This window comes from Salmo salar, chromosome 15, assembly GCF_965601325.2.
Source record: "Salmo salar chromosome 15, fSalSal1, whole genome shotgun sequence".
Taxonomy (NCBI): domain Eukaryota; kingdom Metazoa; phylum Chordata; class Actinopteri; order Salmoniformes; family Salmonidae; genus Salmo; species Salmo salar.
The window spans coordinates 86,999,499-87,023,226 of NC_138305.1; the positions used below are offsets into that span (position 1 = coordinate 86,999,499).

General features: G+C 46.4%; 1 protein-coding gene across 2 annotated transcripts in view; it reads right to left on the minus strand.

The window, feature by feature from the left end:
- Positions 1–23,728, minus strand: part of LOC106572368 (plexin-A1) — a 269,721-nt gene that overhangs the window by 36,720 nt on the left and 209,273 nt on the right. For both annotated transcript variants that reach the window (XM_014146446.3, XM_014146445.3), the window contains exons 11-18: positions 21,352–21,448; positions 17,556–17,746; positions 9,609–9,760; positions 9,016–9,136; positions 8,757–8,893; positions 5,490–5,657; positions 3,298–3,391; positions 688–924 (exon numbers count right to left, since the gene is read on the minus strand). In XM_014146446.3, the coding sequence (XP_014001921.2) occupies positions 688–924; positions 3,298–3,391; positions 5,490–5,657; positions 8,757–8,893; positions 9,016–9,136; positions 9,609–9,760; positions 17,556–17,746; positions 21,352–21,448 (1,197 nt within the window). The remainder of the gene's footprint in view (positions 1–687; positions 925–3,297; positions 3,392–5,489; positions 5,658–8,756; positions 8,894–9,015; positions 9,137–9,608; positions 9,761–17,555; positions 17,747–21,351; positions 21,449–23,728) is intronic.

Here is a 23,728-nt window from a genome sequence, read left to right on the forward strand (position 1 = left end):
GAAGAGCAGACTTCCAATCCCTCTCTCCACAGGGCTCCTCCCGGGCAGGTCACGCCCTGGAACATTTTAGGCATGCATTCTATCCACTATCATTTCACCCTGCATCAGGCACGCACCCCGACACCACCTCTAGCAACACACATCATATCAGATGCGAAATAAATTCCGTGGCGAATGCAATGCGCATCTCGTAAAATACCCCTGATTATTTCACCAAATTGCTTTTTCTTATTCTCATCACTGTGCTAATGTGGAGGTTAGTTTTAACAAGCCAGGCGGGGGATTCTCTCTGCAATCAGAAAAGGTTTCGTTAATACATTTCATTTAAAGAAATTATAGTTGCTCTGTTTTTTTTTCTGTTTCAATTGGCTCACAGGAAAATAATGAAGCGTGGTGCTTCATTATTTTCCAATTTTTATGTTTTGAGTCGGAGCTGGGGGATACTTGTATAATCTACATCGAATAATCAGTCGATTATTTTATATAATAGTAGGATTATACACTGTATTTCAATAGGGATTTAAGGTAAACAAATACAATTATATGAATGGTTTATGAGACAGATAGGTGAAAGACAAATCCCTGGTAAACATTTAATAATATCAATATCAAGTCATTAAAATGCGTGAGCCTCTCTGATCCTGAGTGTTCACCCCCCACTCCAGCCACTCTGCTCAGGCTCTTTACCTTGAGGATTAGAGGTGAGGTGGGTTTTAGCTCCAGGACCCCGGTGGGGCTGAGGAGTTCAAACACAGGGTCAGGGTAGTAGCTGAACGTCTCGTTGACCACCATCAGAGCGTGGACGTTGTCCATGTAGAAGCCGATCTCATCCGGCCCACTGCCCGTGTCTGAGAAGCCCCTCTCGGAGTCGGCAACCGACGGGGCCAGGCACACCATCACAGAGTTATTAAACACTGTGCAGTTCTGAGAGGGAAAATCGTTTTTAGTAAAGTGTGATATGACAAATTGTTTGGTCCCCTAGGGAACCCAGGTTGCTGTATTGGTTTATATATATCTCATTATAGCTTCTCTAATCCCCAGCTAAACATTTGGAAGTCTAGGAAAATATTACTGCTTTGGTGTGTTGTGTTTATGTCTCCAGCCATTGCTAGTAGTTTCAGAACTGTAATAATCACCTACGCTGTGTGCTTCTCTACAGGGACCACTAAACATGCTAACCAACATTGAGCACAAGGACCTCAGCAGCATTGTGTCTAGAGGAGAAGCTAGTTTAAACTGAGCACAAGGGACGGGGCATTAGGACACGGTCGTTAAGCAGAAGTTGATTCCCTTCTGTTAGAACTGGAGGAAAGGTTAATGGAGCCCCGTGGTGCAAGGTGAGGGGGGTGAGGGGGGTGAGGGGTGATTTGCCAACACTGCTTTGTTGTCCTGTGACATTTGAAAGGTTAAACGGCCTGGGGGGGTGTTGGATGTCTTGTTCCAAGGAGCAGGGCAGAAACAAGACACTGAATGGGCAGACAGTCTGACGGCCACCTTGGAAGACACACCTTGGAAGACACACAGTGTGACGCGGTGTGTGTAGGTGAGGTGTGTGAGTGAGGTGTGAGTGAGGTGTGAGTGAGGTGTGCGTGTGAGTGAGGTGTGTCTGTGTGTGAGTTCAAGGTGTGTGTGTGACTGAAATGTGTGTGTGTGTGTGTGTGTGTGTGTGTGTGTGTGTGTGTGTGTGTATGTGTGTGTGTGTGTGTGTGTGTGTGTGTGTGTGTGTGTGTGTGTGTGTGTGTGTGTGTGTGTGTGTGTGTGTGGGTGAGTGTGTGTGTGTGTGTGTGTGTGTGTGTGTGTGTGTGTGTGTGTGTGTGTGTGGGTGAGTGGGTGAGTGAGGTGTGTGTGGGTCAGCTGTTTGTTCACCTGCTTCCGCCCGCAATTGCTAATAACCATCCACATTCCACACCGCCCAACTACATGTGATAAAGGGAAAATCTGAGGCCCGCACCAACCCTAACCAGCTAATATAGACAATGAGCTGTGGGTTAAAATCAGAGACGGCACAACGACTTTTTGACAGGGGTGAAGGATTTTCTGGGCCTGATTTTGATATGTTTCTGCTTATGATCTCTGAAATTTTGTAAGGCTATTTGTTAGTCAACTTGTCTATAATTAGATACATGCAGCTTTACCAATAATGTAATAAATCGGTAGAATGAATGCTTCAATCTAGTTGACATCAGTAAAGTTTAATCTGTCATCTCTGCTTTATTCACAGAGAGAAGACATTTAGGGACCGGGGAGAAAATACAATAACAAAACAAAAACGGGAAATGTGGAAAAATTCCAAATGACATCAGTTTGACCATTAGAAAGCTGTTAAAATGACCCAACATGTTTCTGATAAGATTTCACTTGGGGTTGTATGCATATTTTATGTGGTTGAAATACTATCAGCTTCTATGATGCTGATAAAGATAGCACCTCTACAGACGGTCTCTAATTGTGCATTTGCATTCTCTCAAGATGCAAAAATAAATAAATCATATTTCTCCACTCTTGCTCCCAAATCAAAATGTAGCCTATATTTGGTGTATCATTTTACTGCAAGAAATGCTTAATTCTGCAGGAGTTAATATGAAGGATATTTGAGAGGTTATCGACCTTCTGTCAATGTCCACTTTTCAGGTTCCATTTAACCCATCTGAAGAGTAGGCTACAGTTCCCTTGATGTGCCATAGGCCTATTTGAAGTCCCCGTCTTGTGACTGTTGAATTTGTATAGCGCCTCACAATCATCACACATTACTGCTATCATCCTCTTTTACCACTTCACCAAATCTTTCCCAAACAACATTACTTTTCCAGCCCTCCTGTCTCTTAATTTTCAACTCTCCATTTTTGCAGCGTTTCTCTTATTGAATTAAACTCTGACTTTGTCCTTTTTGTCTTTGTAGATCAACGTTAACTTTGTCTGCACGTTCCCAAAAGCATTTGGCGATTGGCGTGTAGGCTATTTGGCGCATGTACAGTTAGGAGCTAAAGTTAAGGCTTATGCTATAATGACAGATAGCCCCCCAAAATGAAAGAAAAACCTAAATTACACAAGAATTATACATTTATGGATTTTTTAAGGTATTGTTTTCGGGGACTACGGGTTATGAGTCAACCCGCGCATCACTAGTGTGTGAGTGAGGTGTGTAAAAGTGAGTGATCTGTGTGTGAGTGAGGTGTGTGTGTGAGTGAAGTGTTTGTGTGTGTGTGTGTGTGTGTGTGTGAGTGAATGAGTGAGTGAATGAGGTGTGTGTGAGTGAGTGAGGTGTGTATTGAGGCGTCTGGCCAGGTTCATACTCACATGGAAAGACTCGGCCGAGCCATACTTAGCTCTGATCTTGGGCTCTCTGATGGTGGCTAGGTTAGTACCGCTGATGGTCAACAGGGTTCCACCACTGATGAGACAAAATAATAACTTGCTTAACAATTATGTAAATGTGAGCATGCATAGCAAATTAGTAGACATCAGTAGTAGACATCAACTGAAGTATATTCAGTTGCCAGCTTTGGGTGAAGTTGTGAATATACACCCTGAATGTAAGATGTACTGTAAGTACTAGGAGACAGTCACAAATGGAGTGACTAGTTACAATCCCAGTGTCTGGAAAGGCCGTGCATAATAACACCCACTATGTCTGGGAAGTAATGCGTGCCTCCATCCCCTGTGCTTTCCTTTATCTACCCTGGTGAGTGCTGTGTTCTCTGCTGTCGACTTCCTTCCCCCTGCATGCATGGACAGGCAGCTTCTGGCCGAGACTGGGGCTGAGGCTGAGGTTGAGGCTGAGGTTGAGGCTGAGACTGGGGATAAGGCTGAGGCTGCCTTAATACAGCTGGAAGCCATTACATTTACATTTTAGTCATTTAGCAGACGCTCTTATCCAGAGCGACTTACAGTAGTGAATGCATACATTTCATACAACTCATACATTTTTTTTTTTCTGTGCTGGCCCCCCGTGGGAATCGAACCCACAACCCTGGTGTTGCAAACACCATGCTCTACCAACTGAGCTACAGGGAAGGCAGGGAAGGCCGACACCAACTTCTCCACAGATGTTATTTGTGTAAAGCCTCTACCTCCAGCCCGGCTCTCAGAAAGCCCTCTTAACTCAGCTATATGCTTAACGCTTAACCGACGGGTCATTGAGAATAGACTCTCTCTCTTCCCGACCAGCGCAGCCCCAGTACCATCCAGAGCCCCAGTACCATCCAGAGACCCAGTCCCAGCCCCATCCAGAGCCCCAGTCCCAGCCCATCCAGAGCCCCAGGCCCAGCCCCATCCAGAGCCCCAGCCCCACCCCCATCCAGAGCCCCACCCCCAGCCCCATCCAGACCCCAGCCCCATCCAGACCCCAGACCCATCCAGACCCCAGACCCCACCCCCAGCTCTAACTCCAGCCACTATCTGCATGGAGCTCATCTTAAGCAGCAACATGGCTCCACTGGGCTTTGACAAAGTAACTTAGTGAATGGATTCCTGTTTTTTCCCTCTCCTTTTTCATTCTCTCTCAATTACTCTAGCGCTTCCCTTCTACTTTGTTAATCGTATTCTCTCCCTTTGCTGTATATTATGAAGCAATTTAGCAGCCACTTATTCAATCAATAAGCTATTTATTTTATTTTTTCACTCCAGAAAACCAAGAAGTGTTTTAATCTAGTCTCTTTTTTCAGAAAGTTACAAATACGATATGAGCACATCTAAATGTACCAGTATACAACTCCCTATTGAAAACATCGCAATGCAGTGGATGTGCACTGCAGTTAACATAGACATGAAAGTAGAACTTTATGAACAGATGAACAACATGTTGTTCACACATCTCCTAGCCACTGGTTTATGCTATGCTGCCATTTGGGCCTGTAGCGATCACATCAATCACCTGAGAGAATTTTGTCTTTGACAGATCCAGGAATCTCAGTCCTTTTGTTTTTCATTTGTTCATGTATGTGTGCATGTGTTCCTGTCTGTTTTTCTCATTGCTGTTATGCACTGGGCCAGATGGAGCCCAGATATGAGGCGAATCGCTAGAGACATTGGGGGGGCAGTCAGTCGGTTAGCCCATTCACCAATCCATGGCATGGGGGGTCTGGGGCAGCGGTTGGGCCACAGCTGCTCCACAGCCAGTCCCACAGAGCGATGGGAATACTCCCCATTCCATTCCAACAGCCTATTATATAAATCTATTGTAGATGAAGAAGGAAGTGGTGTCAACAGAGACAGAAGGGTGGGGGGGGGGGGGCTGTGGCATCTTGTAACAGTGCTGTGGTTTAACATGTTTACCAGGAAGCAGAGCGATCTGTGTCAAAGTGGGCTTTTCACAAGGTTGTGTATTTACACACATACGCATGGTGATCAGTGGTACGCCCCTCGCTAACTCGTGGGACATCTGTAAGTGTCTCTTTTACAGAGGTGCCACTGTAGCTACACTACTGTAACCCAGACCAGCACCAGAGAACCAGGCGATACGCATGTAAATACCCAGATCTCCTTCCTACCTAGCGATACTCCAGTCGGGTTCGATCCTCAGGACGGTGGGGTCGTCAGTGTAGTTGTATTTGACCTCTGGGTTCCTCAGCTCAGCAGAGTCGATGTCCACCATGACTGGTGTGCTGCCTGGGGTCAGCCCTGCTGGGGTCACACACACTATCTCCCGGGAATTCCTCCTGCAGGGACAGAGAGGGTGGTTAAAGGATGATACAGATGACTGCTTTTCTTGTCAATGTAACTGGTAAAGGTCCAAGATTGTGCACCTCTCTCCCTGAAAACGAAATGGCAATGCCTGTAAGAACATGAAAGAGCGTTTCATGGACAAAACACTGATGATTTGTTCTGTGTGTTTCCCATTGGCATTGATTCATACTGTCCACTGCTTGTCATAGCACACAATAACTACAATATCTAATATGAACCACTGTTGAATGATGCTTGAATTTGTGGGAAAGTGCCACAGTCTTTCTAGGAGTGAAGAGGAGTGATTCTGGTGCGATTCCCAGGTCCTGCCTGGAGACGTGCCTGCAATGTCTCCTCTGATTCCCCTCGCCCCGTTTCCATGGGAACACCCTGAACAATGTACGCTCCACAAACCTTCCCAAGACACATATGCACATATTTTGACAAGGTGTTTGTGACAAATAACAAAACAAGAATGAGGCAAACACAGAGAGGAAGAGAGAGAAGGAGACAACACCACAGAAAAAAGGATAATCTGCTGGATTACCTTTTAATGGAAAGAAATGGAAATAGTGTTTTACTATCCAGGCTAACAGTGTAAACAAAGCTTGGACGAAAACAAAGACCTACTGTAGCGCTGTGAGATGTATGAACATTAGCAAGATTACATGTACATACTGCATATGACATAGGAAAAACACAGACAACGCAGACACTCACACACTGCATCTTAAACACTGACACTTCCAGTCAACGGAGGGCAGGGTGGATCAGCGGGAGGTGGGGGTATTATTAATATTTATATCATTTTTTTAAGGGGGTAGATCAGCTTTAATATTGCAGATAGATTGTAGCTTCCATCAATGTAATTGTCTGCAGCATTTCCAATCCCCCATATTTTTCTTTGCATTCATACATACATACACACACACACACACACACACACACATACATACATACATACATACATACATACATACATACATACATACATACATACATACATACATACATACATACATACATACATACATACATACATACATACATACATTACATACATACATACAGGTGAAGTCTGAAGTGTACATACACCTTAGCCAAATACATTTAAACTCAGTTTTTCACAACTCCTGATGTCAGCATAATAGTAGAGAGAATGCTTTATTTCAGCTTTTATTTCTTTCATCACATTCCCAGTGGGTCAGAAGTTTACATACACTCAATTAGTATTTGGTAGCATTGCCTTTAAATTGTTTAACTTGGGTCAAACATTTCGGGTAGCCTTCCACAAGCTTCCCACAATAAATTGGGTGAACTTTGGCCCATTCCTCCTGACAGAGCTGGTGTAACTGAGTCAGGTTTGTAGGCCTCCTTGCTCGCACACGCTTTTTCAGTTCTGCCCACAAATTTTCCATGGGATTGAGGTCAGGGCTTTGTGATGGCCACTCCAATACCTTGACTTCGTTGTCCTTAAGCCATTTTCACACAACTTTGGAAGTATGCTTGGGGTCATTGTCCATTTGGAAGACCCATTTGTGACCAAGCTTTAACTTCCTGACTGATGTCTTGAGATGTTGCTTCAATATATCCACATATTTTTCCATCCTCATGATGCCATCTATTTTGTGAAGTGCACCAGTCCCTCCTGCAGCAAAGCACCCCCACAACATGATGCTGCCACCCCCGTTCTTCACAGTTGAGATGGTGTTCTTCGGCTTGAAAGCATCCCCCCTTTTCCTCCAAACATAATGATGGTCATTACGGCCAAACAGTTCCATTTTTGTTTCATCAGACCAGAGGACATTTCTCCAAAAAGTACGATCTTTGTCCCCATGTGCAGTTGTAAACCGTAGTCTGACGGTTTTGGAGCAGTGGCTTCTTCCTTCCTGAGCGGCCTTTCAGGTTATGTCAATATAGGACTCGTTTAACTGTGGATATAGATACTTTTGGACCTGTTTCCTCCAGTATCTACACAAGGTCCTTTGCGGTTGTTCTGGGATTGATTTGCACTTTTCGCACCAAAGTACATTCATCTCGAGGAGACAGAACGCGTCTCCTTCCTGAGCGGTATGATGGCTCCCATGGTGTTTATACTTGCGTACTATTTGGAAATTGCTCCCAAGGATGAATCAGACTTGTGGAGGTATACAATTTTTTTTCTGAGGTCTTGGCTGATTTCTTTTGATTTTCCCATGATGTCATGCATGGATAAGTACATTACAGTTACCAGCCTCAGAAATTGCAGCCCAAATAAATGCTTCATAGAGTTCAAGTAACATACACATCTCAACATCAACTGTTCAGAAGAGACTGCGTGAATCAGGCCTTCATGGTCGAATTGCTGCAAAGAAACCACTACTAAAGGACACCAATAAGAAGAAGAGACTTGGGCCAAGAAACAAGGGCCAAGAAACACGAACAATGGACATTAGACTGGTGGAAATCTGTCCTTTGGTCTGATGAGTCTAAATTGGAGATTTTTGGTTCCAACTGCCGTGTCTTTGTGAGACGCAGAGTAGGTGAACGGATTATATCTACATGTGTGTTTCCCACCGTGAAGCATGGAGGAGGTGTGATGGTGCGGGGGTGTTTTGCTGGTGAAACTGCGCTTAGTGGGACTATCATTTGTTTTTCAACAGGGCTGTCACGTCTACTCCCGCTCCTCCTCTCTGGGGATCGTTGTCGCCAGTTGTCTCATCGTTATGCATACCTGCCACCATCGTTACACGCACCTGCGCATCATGATACTCACCTGGACTCTATCACCTTCCTGATTACCTCCCCAATATCTGTCACTCCCTTTGGTTCTTTTGCCAGGCGTTATTGACTCTGTTTCTGTTTCATGTCTGTATGCTTTGTGTTTCTTGCCCCCCCCCCCCCGGCACTCACACTACCTGGCTGGGCTCTACCTACCTCTCAGCTGCAATGCAGAGCAGCCCCGCTTTCAACAGGCAGTCCTGTTAATATTCCTCATACAGGTGTAGACTGAGATCTACTGTACCCTGCACTAGGAGTTGCACAGCAATGGGTCCACTCCACTGTGTTATGAGCTAAAGACAGGAAGTCTGAATTGACAGACTGACACTCACTTTTTGAAGTGGCAGAGGTGGCGTCCGATGTTGACAGACACAGAGCTGCCGGCGTTGAGGTGGTTGCCCTCGATGGTGATCCTGGTGCCCCCTGAGAGGGGGCCCTGGGCAGGCAGCACCCGCGTGAAGAAGGGCGTCTGTAGAAGGGGGACCCATGAGACACGTTTATCATGCAATCAACACATTTACCAATAATCATTGTCTAATGTAAGGATCCATCCATCCCTGACCATGGCTGTGTCACCTGGGTGCTACTTACCACGAAAGTGAATGCTCGGGGTGAGAGGGCTCTGTAGTCTGCCAGGCAGTCCCTCACACACACCTCCACGTTAGCCTCCTGCACCCGGTAGCCTGTGGCGTCGTTCAGCAAACACACAATTCTGTAGGAGAGAGGGTTGATGGTAGGGAAGGTATGAGAGAGAAAAAGGGAGAGGGAGGAAGGGAGAGGAGTTAGGGACACATGGGAAGACACACGTATTGCGCTCACCTGTAGCTACAGTATAGCTGTCTGATATTTGTGTAGTGATTCCTCCAATTGGAAAGGGCGCATCTACCATCTAAATGCTCTATGGAGATTGTTTGATCTATCTAAATTCAATTAGTGAGCTGTATATATAGGGAGCAGGGAGGTCAAAGGAGAGGAAAGAGAAAGCTGAAGAGGACGTCTGAACACTGAGCAGAGGAAGAAGATAATAGACAGGTGAAGAGAGATGGACAAAAGGACAATGTCATCAGGAAGCAGAAGAGGATGAGAGGGGATATACACTGAGAGGAGGAGGGAGATAGAGGACACTTGTAGGAGGCGTGGGTGATGGTGAGAGTGGTGAGTGCCAGGCAGCTGAGCCGCCTCACCTCTCCGAGCTGATGTACTCCTCTTCGATGGGGATACAGGGCACCTTGCCCAGACGCACTCCTGTCTGGATGTCCCTGAACTGTAGGCCCAGGTTCTCCCCCGTGATGGTCAGCCTGGTGCCCCCCTGTCTCGGCCCTGTCTCCGGAAACAGCTGCAAGACAAACACACAGGGAGGGAGGAAGGGAAGGAGGGAGGGAGAGAAGAAGATCATTGTCAGAACCAATAACTGTATGGTTAGAAGTCAGTGAGAGGCAAGGTAAGGCCAACACCTTGTACTGTAAGTCTGTCTACGCAGGGCAGACTAAATGGCACTTTGTGTGGAAGACTTAATGTCTGCTGCACAGACCCTATGGACACTCTAGTCTAGAGCACCTGGTTAAATTGTGCTTAGGAGCATTTTTTTTAAACTCTTTCTATGGTTAAAGGAAGAAATAGTTGTCATTGTTGAACACATTTGTGAGTGTGCTACAAATACTATCATCATATATTCAAATATTGAATAACTTTGACATATTGAATTATGTTATATTATGCTAATTTCCCTATGGTGGACAGAATGTGTTACTACACAGACTAATGTTTTCACCACAAGAATTCCAGGAAATACATATCATTTTTACCTCAGATTTGTGATGTTGGTATTAAAGTTAATAGGCAGCACGATCTCACAAAATCGATTGCTTAAAACGGCTCAATATTTTTGGTTTAGTACCAGTGTTTTTGTTATACGTGCCAGTCCGTAGTGGGACTTTAGAACGCAGCTGTATTGTCAGACCACGCTTGCTAGAATTTTTATTCGAAATGTCTCTGGCCTCACTTGAATTCATAGATTTGAGGGTTAAGCTATCATTCAAATGAAAGCCAACCCCTGTCGCTATTTAGAAACCGATTTGGGGATTTGTCGAAATGATCTACTCCATTATAAGTTATAAGAGATATAAGTTGATAAGTAGCTATGACAGGTTGTCATCTATCGACAGATACTGTATGTATACCCAAGTTTATTGAAGGTTTTTCTGTTAGAAGAGCGCCAACGGTAGTCTACATATCGCCACAGTTACTGTAGTATCCCAGTTCCATTGATTTCAATACAATATCAACGTGAGTGCTTCATTTGCATGCGCTATTGATTACAGTAGAACAAGCTAATCAATTCCAGTCTTGAGTGACCGCTTGGTAAATATTGGTGTGCAATATATAAGGTACTAATTTAGCAAATACAAGTAATCTGAACACAAGTGTAACACGTGTGTAGGGAGTAACTTTTCAACAAAATGTCACAACTTATTACAGTATATTGATTATGAATATCTAAAACCGGTGTTTTGAAACTCGGCCATAAATCAAAAAGCCATGACAACAGGAAGCAGCAGCAGTATAATTAAAAAAAAATGTTTTAGGAATATAAATGGTACTTTTAACATTCATCTTTACACAGGATTCTACTTTATCAGTTAAACTACTGAATGAGCCCAAAAAGGTGCTATGATATATTGATTTTGATGATATTAGTGATATCGTGAAAATATGTTTGTCCTGGCTACTCTTTCTCTCACGTTCACCCACACACCATAATCCAGCAAGCCGTGTTTTAATGAAGAAAAATCACCTCTCCGCTTTGAAAAACAGAAAAACCTTGCGTGGCGCACAGCGAAAGGCCTCTTCCCCACCTAATTGAAAGTTATTACACCGGCTCCCGCATCGCCATTCTGTAGCGGCGTGTCACACGGCAGCTTCATAATGTGATTTATTTAGCCAAATTACTCCCCGTAACGAGGACAGGTGTGGCATGACAAAACAAATATGATGACTGATGTGAGGCGGCAGCGTCCGGGAGGCGGCCTCTAACAACCATCACGAGGTAATTATGGGTAATCTCACTGGCTGCCTGTTCCACAACCTGGTTGGCTGGGCAGAGCGTGTCAGGGAAATGGCGTCCTGGCGTGTCCTGAGGCATTATTGCGTTTCATTGGCTGGCCACCCCTGGGTTCTGTACTGGCCCCAGTAGCAATCCCCAGCGGCTATACTTTCACAGGCAGCCTAACCTCACTCAGCCCCAGCACTATGCCTCTACCACATAATGACATGGCAGCGATGCTGTATCCTGTAAAAGCAGAGTGGGGCAGAATGGTGGTTGCTAGAGGTCTGTGCTGTAGGCCGTCAAACCAGTGTGGAGCAGGGTTACAGCAGGGTGACGCCAGTGTGGTTGGACTGGGAACTAGGGCCACATGGCCCACATGGGCTGAGGCAGGCTGTAAATTGGGTTGTTAATGGTTTCAAAGAGAGGCTGGGAGAGGAAGACAATTATGCTGACAGCCAATGGTAGGAGACCATGTTTCTGGAACCACTCAACACATAGGCAACATCATTTAGAGAAGTACAGTGTATTGCATAGCTGTCAAACACAGTATGAACCAAATTGTGTAGGGTAGTTTTGGTCAGGGAGGAGTGAGGGGGTTGTTATGAGGGGGGTGAAGCTGAGGGGCGACTCCTATACCCATAATAACAACTACAACAGTGTGAATGGTGGAGCAGATGGTTTCTGCTTTTTATCTTACAGGCTCCAATCTCCCTCAGAAAGCATTGTAAACAGACTTCCAAGGGTCTGACACACACATTGTCTGTGATCCTCAGAGGCGTCTGTGCTCTATAGCCTTTCTAGTCTGTTTGCTCATCTTATGAGTTCTCAGTCTGACCCCTAGGAACCTCTAGGACCTATCATGATGAAAACACTGGCCTCTGAACACTGAATTCTGAACACTGGCCTCTGAACTCTGAACACTGAACTCTGAAGTTAAAACAGTGAAGTAGGGTGTTTTAATTGGTTTCAGAGGGGTCGTTTCACATGACCCCCCCCCCCCCCACACACACACACCCTGACAGAAGGAGAGAGGGAGAGAGAGAGAGAGAGAGAGAGAGAGAGAGAGAGAGAGAGAGAGAGAATGAGCGTAGGGACAAATAAGAGCCCATTTATACAGCAGAATACCTTATTGCTCCACTTGGATTGAAACATGGACATGACAGTTGGAGATGGATTTTAGCCACCGTAGGAACATACAGAAGCTAGATTACTCTGAAGAATCCTTAACTCAATGTGCTGAGCTCCACTCCACCACTCCAATAGTTCTTCACTTTCGTACACCCCTCTCAATCCCCTTCTCTCTCTCTAATCACACCCCCCTCTTCCTCTGAATAAAACAAGAATCCCCCTGCACACGCACGGCAAAACAACAGATGTATATTGTACATGGTGAAGTGTCAAAGCAAATCCAGGGTGCTCTCTAACAAGGGAGTCGGGGAATAGAAAGACAATAAGTAGCACAGGAACATCCCTCCTACCCACTCACTCTCAGCTAAGTGCATTCACTCTGATATAATATTTATCTGAGACAACTCACACACACACGCACAGCCAGGAACAGAGCACCAGCCTAGGCTGAGGGAGGGATGGAGGGGAGAGAGGGAGGGAGGGTTGGTTATTATGGGGGAGAGACACTAGCTGAGGGGGGACTCCTGTCCCCCTTCCCCTTATCAGACGTAGCCTCATTCCGACGCTTTGTCTTCCCCGTTCCTCCAGAGTGAGAGGAGGAAAAGAGAGGCGTAAGAGCTATTCAGACCCCTTTGTGATGGATTGGGAGGGGAGGGTAGAATGTTTGGGCCCTCTGAGTACCGACTAGCAGTCGAGACGTCAGTCAAAATTCATGAGATGCTCCTTATTGACAGACAATGAGGAGGAAAAGAAAGATAATTCAATTACTTGCACCACTCTGGGGCTCCTAGTGCAATGAAGAAAGAGCTGGGAAATCCTGGTTAAATACTCCAATATTCCAAATGAAATTAGCAGCTAATCCACCTGCTAATATAAAGAGGCACACAGTCCCCAGAATAAAGAGAGAGCAGCAGTCCCCATCATATGAATAAAGAGAGAGACAGAGAGAGAGCAGCAGTCCCCATCATATGAATAAAGAGAGAGACAGAGAGAGAGCAGCAGTCCCCATCATATGAATAAAGAGAGAGACAGAGAGAGAGCAGCAGTCCCCATCATATGAATAAAGAGAGAGACAGAGAGAGAGCAGCAGTCCCCATCATATGAATAAAGAGAGAGACAGAGAGAGAGCAGCAGTCCCCATCATATGAATAAAGAGAGAGACAGAGAGAGAGCAGCAGTCCCCATCATATGAATAAAGAGAGAGACAGAGAGAGAGCAGCAGTCCCCATCATATGAATAAAGAGAGAGACAGAGAGAGAGCAGCAGTCCCCATCATATGAATAAAGAGAGAGACAGAGAGAGAGCAGCAGTCCCCATCATATGAATAAAGAGAGAGACAGAGAGAGAGCAGCAGTCCCCATCATATGAATAAAGAGAGAGACAGAGAGAGAGCAGCAGTCCCCATCATATGAATAAAGAGAGAGACAGAGAGAGAGCAGCAGTCCCCATCATATGAATAAAGAGAGAGACAGAGAGAGAGCAGCAGTCCCCATCATATGAATAAAGAGAGAGACAGAGAGAGAGCAGCAGTCCCCATCATATGAATAAAGAGAGAGACAGAGAGAGAGCAGCAGTCCCCATCATATGAATAAAGAGAGAGACAGAGAGAGAGCAGCAGTCCCCATCATATGAATAAAGAGAGAGACAGAGAGAGAGCGAGAGAAAGGGATGGAGAGAGAGCGAGAGAGAGAGAGAAAGAACGACAATGTAAAAAAGATGAAGACAAGAGAATGAGAACATTTGAAAAAGGGAAAGAGAGTTGTTAAAGAGGGACATGTTATCTCTCATGAGTGTAGGTTGATGTAACATGGAGTCAAGGTCCTCTGCTCTTTGTTACAACCATATCACAGAGCAGCTGCCTTTCAGCTTGTAAGGTGGGCTGCTTTCATGACCATAGGGTGCCATTTCAGAGAGACAGAGAGATCACTACCGAATGACGCAACGACGTATCAAGCATTTTTATGTATTCATTCTCTTTACTGCGGAATTTCCTTTCAGTTGGCAACATCCCCCCTCCTCTCCCTCCTTCCTCTCCTTCCTCTCCTTCCTCTCCTTCCTTCCTTCCTTCCTTCCTTCCTTCCTTCCTTCCTTCCTTCCTTCCTTCCTTCCTTCCTTCCTTCCTTCCTTCCTTCCTTCCTTCCTTCCTTCCTTCCTTCCTTCCCTTCCTTCCTTCCTTCCTTCCTTCCTCTCCTTCCTCTACTTCTGTCTTGTGGACTTTGGCTGAGAGAAAGAGAGAGAGAGAGAGAGAGAGAGAGAGAGGCAGGCATCGTGGAGGGATTAGTTCCTGTGCCAGTGCCAATTATCCAATATCTGGGATTTATAATGTGCTGAAACACTAGCTGCCTCTCCAGAGTAGATTAAAGGACACAGACACACACACACACACACGCACGCACGCACACACACACACACACACACACACACACACACACACACACACACACACACACACACACACACACACACACACACACACACACACACACACACACACACACACACACACACACACACACACACACACACACACACACACACACACACTAACACAACACTCTGCATTTGCCCCCAAGCAAGGTGTCAGGTACAGCAAATATACTGCAAATAGCAATAATACAGGAATGAGTTGGATTTGTTCTTGAATGGGGCGAGGTTAAATCAGGAGTAGGCGGAGTGTGGGCTGGGCTTGTTGCTGTGTGTAGGTGGTATTGATGTAATCAGCTATAAACGCATTGTGAGGTTTAGCACTAGAGCAGAGAAGGACGGAGATAGAGAGAGAGACTGACAGAGAGGGAGAGAGACAGAGACAGAGAGAGAGACAGCGAGAGAGAGAGAGAGAGAGACAGAGAGAGACAGAAAGGGAGAGAGACAGAGACAGAGACAGCGAGAGAGAGAGAGAGCAAGAGGGAGAGAGACAGAGACAGCGAGAGAGAGAGAGAGAGAGAGAGACAGAGAGAGAGAGAGAGGGAGAGAGACAGAGAGAGACAGCGAGAGAGAGAACAGTAGTCTGGTACACAGCCAGCATCAGATCTTTACTGAGGCACAGATCAACAGATGACCACCGTACATCCAATCCAGCTATGCAAAAGAGCCTTGTAGCACTCACGTCCGTAGCCAAGAAGCATACCGCCCCAATAGATCCGCAGATGACGCAATCTCAATCGTACTCCACACTTCCCTTTCCCACCTTGGCAAAGGAACACCTATGTGAGAATGCTGTTCGTTGACTACAGCTCAGCGTTCATCATCATAGTGACCATAAAGCTCATCACTAAGCTAAGGACCCTGGGACTGAACACCTCCCTCTGCAACTGGATCCTGGACTTCCTGACGGGCTGCCTCCAGGTGGTAAGGGTAGGTAGCAACACATCTGCCACGCTGATCCTCAACACGGGGGCCCCTCGGGGGGGGTGCTTAGTCCCCTCCTTTACTCCCTGTTCACCCATGACTGCGTGGCCAAGCACGACTCCAACAACATCATTAAGTTCGCTGACGACACAACAATGGTAGGCCTGATCACCGACAAAGGTGAGACAGCCAATAGGGAGGAGGTCAGTGACCTGGCCGTGTGGTGCCAGGACAACAACCTCTCCCTCAACCTGAGCAAGATAAAGGAGATGATCATGGACTACGGGAAAAGGAGGACCGAGCACGCCCCCATTCTCATCGACGGGGCTGCAGTGGAGCCGGTCGAGAGCTTCAAGTTCCTTGGTGTCCACATCACCAACAAACTATCATGGTCCAAACACACCAAGACAGTCATGAAGAGGGCACAACAACACCTATTCCTCCTCAGGAGACTGAAAAGGTTTGGCATGGGTCCACAGATTTTCAAAAAGTTCTACAGCTGCTCCATCGAGAGCATCCTGACCGGTTGCATCACCGTCTGGAATGGCAACTGCTCGGCCTCTCGCAGTAAGGCACTACAGAGGGTAGTGCATACAGCCCAGTACATCACTGGGACTAAGCTTCCTGCCATCCAGGACCTCTATACAGGTGGTGTCAGAGGAAGGCCCAAAAAATGGTCAAAGACTCCAGTCACCCAAGTCATAGAGTGTTCTCTTTGGTACCGCACGGCAAGCGGTACCGGAGCGCCAAGTCTAGAGCCAAAAGGCTCCTTAACAGCGGCTAACCCCAAACCATAAGACTACTGAATATTTAATCAAATGGCCACGTGGACTATTTACATTGACACCCCCCCCCCCTTTGTTTTTACAATGCTGCTACTCACTGTTTATTCTCTATGCATAGTCACTTTACCCCTACCTAATTAACTTGACTAACCTGTACTCCCGCACACTGACTTGGTACCGGTACTCCCTGTATATAGCCTTGTTATTGTTATTTTATTGTGTTACTTTTGATCATATTAGAATATATTTTTTTCTATTTGACCCCCTTTTTCTCCCCAATTTCGATCTTGTCTCATCACTGCAACTCCCCAACGGGCTCGGGAAAGGCGAAGGTCGAGTCATGCGTCCTCCAAAACATGACCCGCCAAACCGCGCCTCTTAACACCCGCCCGCTTAACCTCGAAGCCAGCTGCATGTTGGAGGAAACATGTTGGAGGAAACACCGTTCAACTGACGACCGAGGTCAGCCTAGAGGTGCACGGCCCACCACAAGGAGTCACTAGAGCGCGATGAGCCAAGTAAAGCCCCCCGGCCAAACCATCTCCTAACCCAGACGACGCGGGGCGCCGTCCTATGGGTCTCCTGTTGTGATACAGCCCGGGATCGGAACCAGGTCTGTAGTGACGCCTCTAGCACTGCGATGCAGGGCTTTAGACAGCTGCGCCAAGTAAATATTTTCTTGAACTGTTGGTTAAGGGCTTGTAAGTAAGCATTTCACGGTAAGGTCTACACATGTTGTATTCGGCGCATGTGACAAATACAATTTGATTTGAACTGGATCCTACTACACACCCACACCCACACACACCTAGAGCCTGTCTCACCTTGGTGATCTTTGGGTGTGTACAGCGGCTGTTGCCAGCGGTGGCGTGCATCCAGCTACTCTCCAGCGGCGCACACTCCTGTCTCAGAGAACACTTCTTCTCCTGAACACACCAGCCACACTCGAACCTGGGGTCAGCCTTCAGACACATCCCACAGCTGTCCCGCAGCGCATAACACTTATACAGGTGGGCTGAAACACAGTGAGAACAGAGAGAGAGAGGAGAGATAGAGGTGAATATCATTGTTGTTGTTTGAGACTAAGTTTCAACACGTTGCATTTCACCTTCATGCTGTGGTATGAGAAACAAGCAGTAAAATAAGACATGAAAACACCTAATCCCCTTGTTGTTGTGTTTTTTTGGTGGGGGGCACTAATGCTCAGAGTTATGCTTTTAAAAGAATTAGCAATTAGCAGTAAGAATTGAGAGAGAGGAGAAAGAGAAAGAAGGAGAGAGAGGGGAGAGAGAAATAGATAAATAGAGTGAGAGGGAGAGAGAAAACAAAAGAGAGATGTTGAAAAAAGAACATCATGGCACTCCACAGACAGCCGCAGGACTTCAAAGGAGACGGCGTATCCATCCACCCGCCGCGGACCTGCCTGCTAATCTGATTTGCCACGGCTAAGCTTAAAAGTAGCGCGGTGCTAATTAAACTGAACCAAATTAATGATTTAATTACATTAAGATTTCCACTTTACACCAAGGCAAAAGTGGGCTTTCTCGGGCAGTCTGGCAGAGATGGATAATTCACCGTGATTCACGGAGGGAGGGAGGGAGGGACAGAGACAAATAGAGAAAAACACAGGGAAGGGTGAGGAAAGGAAAGGGAAGGGAAGGTCTTTGTTGGGCTTTAATAAAGCAGGGCTAGTTTGAAATTTAGTTTCGGGATGTTTCAGCATGTCAAATTAAGCGTGGAAGTTTGGGCAGAGTACAATGTAACTGGCCTATGCACAGCAGGTACTAAGAAAGTTTAGATTCTTAATTTCCGTTCCAGCTTTAACAAATGCTACTATGGAAGAGACTGTATTCCAACATCAGGAAATGGGTGTGTCATTACAGATTTTGTGACAATCCATAGACAGTAGAATAAAGAGGGCTAAAGTCTCAGCATCCAAGGTGATTGCTTGTTAAAACCTCTACTTATCTTATATTACTGAGAGAGAGAGGGGTCCATTTCATCCACAATGCTTTCATGTAAAGGCTTTTAGAGCAGTCAGACAGACACTTCAGCCTTGTACAGGCCCAGCCCCCACAACACCAAATCAGGTCACGCTCAAGCAGCAATATGCAGAGTGAGTTCGCGAATGCCAATTAACAAATGAGGCCAAGCGATAAATGCAATTCGACATAAAGCATGTGTTTAGATCAAATAACCTTGATCCAATGACCAGAATGGGGTGTCTAAAATACGGCGTGAGGATGCGGGAGACATCATGATATTACTTCTATCCACTCTAAATAGAAAGGATAGAATCCTAGCTGGAGACCCCCAGCTACACCACATGGTGGGGAAACACAGGGTGGATCCACACCCCATTGGTAAAGGATAACTCCATGTGACATCATTCTGTATACTTCTGGCCCTTCTTTGGACACTGTGTTAACTAACCTCCAGACGAGCTTCAATGCCATACAACTCTCCTTCCGTGGCCTCCAACTACTCTTAAATGCAAGCAAAACTAAACGCATGCTCTTCAACCGATCGCTGCCCACACCTTCCCACCCGTCCAGCATCACTACTCTGGACGGTTCTGACTTAGAATATGTGGACAACTACAAATACCTAGGTGTCTAGTTAGACTGTAAACTCTCCTTCCAGACTCACATTAAGCATCTCTAATCCAAAATTAAATCTAGAATCGGCTTCCTATTTTGCAACAAAGCATCCTTTAGTCACGCTGCCAAACATACCCTCGTAAAACTGACTATCCTGCCGATCCTCGACTTCAGCGATGTCATTTACAAAATAGCCTCCAACACTCCACTCAGCAAATTGGATGCAGTCTATCACAGTGCCATCCGTTTTGTCACCAAAGCCCCATATACCACCCACCACTGCGACCTGTATGCTCTCGTTAGCTGGTCCTCGCTACATATTTCTCACCAAACCCACTGGCTCCAGGTCATCTATAAGTCGTTGCTAGGTAAAGCCCTGCCTTATCTCAGCTCACTAGTCACCATAGCAGCACCCACCCGCAGCACGCGCTCCAGCAGGTATATTTCACTGGTCACCCCCCAAAGCCAATTCCTCCTTCGGCCGCCTTTCCTTCCAGTTCTCTGCTGCCAATGACTGGAACGAACTGCAAAAATCACTGAAGCTGGAGACTCAAATCTCCCTCACTAGCTTTAAGCACCAGCTGTCAGAGCAGCTCACAGATCACTGCACCTGTACATAGCCCATCTGTAAATAGCCCATCCAACTACCTCATCACCATATTGTTATTTATTTTATTTATTTTGCTCCTTTGCACCCCAGTACCGCTACTTGCACACTCATCTTCTGCACATCTATCACCCCAGTGTTTAATTTGCCATACTGTAATAATTTCGCCACTATGGCCTATTTATTGCCTCACCCCCTTATCCTACCTCATTTGCACACACTTTATATAGACTTTCTCTATTGTATTATTGACTGTATGTTTGTTTATTCCATGTGTAACTCTGTGTTGTTGTTTGTGTCGCACTGCTTTGCTTTATCTTGGCCAGGTCGCAGTTGTAAATGAGAACTTGTTCTCAACTAGCCTACCTGGTTAAATAAAGGTGAAATACAAATTTAAACAAAAATGTGTTAGGATGTTTATCTTAAACACAGTGCTACTCAACTATCTTTCCCCTAGTGATGACTGAGATCTCCATCCAGCAGGATGAGCCTCCTAAGCAGCAATAGTAGGATCTGACCCCAGACCTGCCAGATCACAGAGGAACAAAGGCCCAAATCGTGTTCTCTTCCTCGAATTTCATCCATCCCTCTCTTTATTTATTTATCACCACTCTATTCATCTGCAGCATGTTGTTTTGGAGGGAGTTACTGCAAACAGCGCTGGGAGAGATAAGCATTATTGAACCCAGCGGGGCCTAGCAAGAGGCGTAGCCATGCGTAAAAACACTTTAATTCCCTTTCAAAGACGTGCTGCTGGAGAGGAAGGGGCTCCTCCAATTGGATCTTAGGGATTTAAAAGAGTGTAGCGACGAGGGGAGAGAGAAGAGGAGAAGGGAGAGGAGGGGAGAGAGGAGAAGAGGGGAGAGAGGAGAGGAGGGGAGGAGGGGAGAAGGGAGAGGAGGGGAGAGAGGAGAAGAGGGGAGAGAGGAGAAGAGGGGAGAGAGGAGAGGAGGGGGGAGGGGAGAAGGGAGAGGAGGGGAGAGAGGAGAAGAGGGGAGAGAGGAGAAGAGGGGAGAGAGGAGAGGAGGGGGAAGGGAGAAGGGAGAGGAGGGGAGAGAGGAGAAGAGGGGAGAGAGGAGAAGAGGGGAGAGAGGAGAGGATGGGGAGAAGGGAGAGGAGGGGAGAGAGGATAAGACGGGAGAGAGGAGGGGAGAGAGAAGAGGAGGAGAGAGAGGAGAAGAGGGGAGAGAGGAGAGGAGGGGAGAGAGGGGAGGTAAGGAGAGAAAAGAGGAGGAGAGAGAAGAGAAGAGGGGAGAGAGGAGGGGAGAGAGGAGAGGAGGGGAGAGAAGAGAGGAGGGAGGAGAAGAGGTGAGAGAGGAGAGGAGGTGAGAGAGGAGAAGAGGGGAGAGAGGAGAGGAGGGGAGAGAGGAGATGAGGGGAGAAGGGAGGAAAGAGGTAGAGGGGAGGTTTTACCTTGTATGTTGAAGGGGTTGTCGATGACTTGGTTGCCATTCCACACCACAGAGAGATCCACAGGCAGGTCACTGATGTCATTACCGTCATAGTCATACTGAAAAGAGGGAGAGAAAGAGAAACAAACATTGATCAGTATCTACAGGCCTCATGGAGCCTGAACATTCAGTGTCAGTATTCACATCACTATGTGTGAGACATGGCCAGATTGGTATGATAGAAGAGGAGTAAGAGAAAGAGGAGAGAACCTCACTCTTCACCCAATCACAACACTTGCACCCAGAAACCCCCTCAAAAAACGAACTTTCTCACAAATATGAACAGACACACAAACACACCCATCAGGTTTCCAATACCACACATCCAGTGCATACAGAGGTATATGTTGAGCTGAGGGGGAGGGAGAATGGGAGCGAAAGGAGGATGGAAATCTGGATAAATCTCAATGACTGTGAGGAGGCCATTAATTTACACATGAAATAAGTGGCAGAATTTAGGCGTGAAGAACGATGCCGAGGAGTAAGTGAAATTGGCATTTTCAATTTGTTCCCTGACACGTCTCATTTGGGCCCTGCGCTTCCTCCCAGCCTTGTGCCTCTTCCCATGGGCACCCAGTCAAATCAAATCAAATCAAAGTTGATTGGTTGTGTACAGAGATTTGCAGGTGTTATAGCAGGTGCAGGTAAATGCTTATGTTACTAGCTCCAACAGTGCAGTAGAATGTCTCATAAATACAATACAAACAAAAAATAATAAAAAATATATATATATATGAACAAAAATCAAGAAATGACAGAATGGGACCAATTAACAATCCTGAGTAGATATATTAGAGGGAGCATGTGTTAGAATGCAGAATATAAATATGTGGCGTGTATAGACAGTATCTCATTGGAAAGGAAATTGTATGTACAGTAGTATCTACGATGGGCTATGTTGAGAATACAGTATATACTGTACATATACAGTGAGTAAACAACAGTAAATAAACAGAATATGAGGTGGCCAGCATTCAATGACTCTATATACATGGCACATTAGTCTCAAGGTGCAGGGCTGAGTACCGGGCAGGCAGCCGATTAGTGATGTCTGATGGCAAGCTGTACCGTCTCTGTTTGCTAGAAGGTAGCAGCGTGAACAGACCGTGGCTCGGGTGGCTGAGGTCCTTGATGATCTTCTTGGCCTTCCTTTGACACCGAGTGTTCTAAATGTCCTGGAGGGCCGGCAGCATGCTCCCGGTGACACGTTGGGTTGAACGCACTACCCTCTGGAGAGCCATGCGGTTGAGGGCATTGCAGTTGCCGTACCAGGCAGAATACTCTCAATGCTGCATTTGTAGAAGTGTGTGAGGGTCTTAGAGGCCATACTGAATTTCTTCAACCGCCTTCAAACGGCGTCTGCCATTTCAGGTCCTCAGTGATGTGCACGCCAAGCTTTGACCCTCTCCACTGCGGCCCCGTCCATGTGGATGGGGGCGTGCTCCCTCTTCTGTCTCCTGTAGTCCACGATCAGCTCCTTTGTTTTTTGACATTGAGGAAGAGGTCATTTTCCTGGCCCACTCCGCCAGGGCTCTAACCTCTTCCCTGTAGGCCAGGGGTCCCCAATTACATCCAGCCGAGGGCCGATTTTTCCTTGAGCGGCTGTTCGGGGGCCGGAACATAGTAATAGATCATTTGTACACTGCAAATTGACCGTAAGAATCCCAAACAGATATAGTATAATTTTGACAAAAACAGAATTATTTAAAATCTTAATTACATTCTGATACGACCAAATTTGCCTCTATTTATGCATGGGAATACTTGGGAACAGATTTCCTCAGTTAAAATCACTTTTAGCTGATTTCCTGCTGATTTCATGTCCAACAGCTCTGCTTTCAACACCATAGTTCTCTCCAAGCTTGTCACTAAGCTCAGGGCCCTGGGTCTGAAGTCCTCCCTGTGTAACTGGGTCCTGGACTTCCTGACGGGCCGACCCCAGGTGGTGAGGGTAGGCAACATCACCTCCGCCATGCTGACCCTCAACACAGCCCCCTCCTGTACTCCCTGTTCACCCATGTCTGCGTGGCTACACACGACTCCAGCTCCGTCATCAAGTTTGCTGACGACACAAAAGTGGTAGTCCTGATGTCAGTAGGTGGGTGTAGCTGGTGCATGAAGTCTAACGTACCGAATGAACATGGAAACAATCACGCACAAAGACATGGGGGAAACAGAGGGTTAAATACATGAACATGGAATTGGGGAATGAAACCAGGTGGATAGAAAACAAAGACAAAACAAATAGAAAATGAAAGGTGGATCGGCGATGACTAGAAGACCGGTGACGTCGACCGCTGAACGCCGCCCGGACAAGGAGAGGGACCGACTTTGGCGGA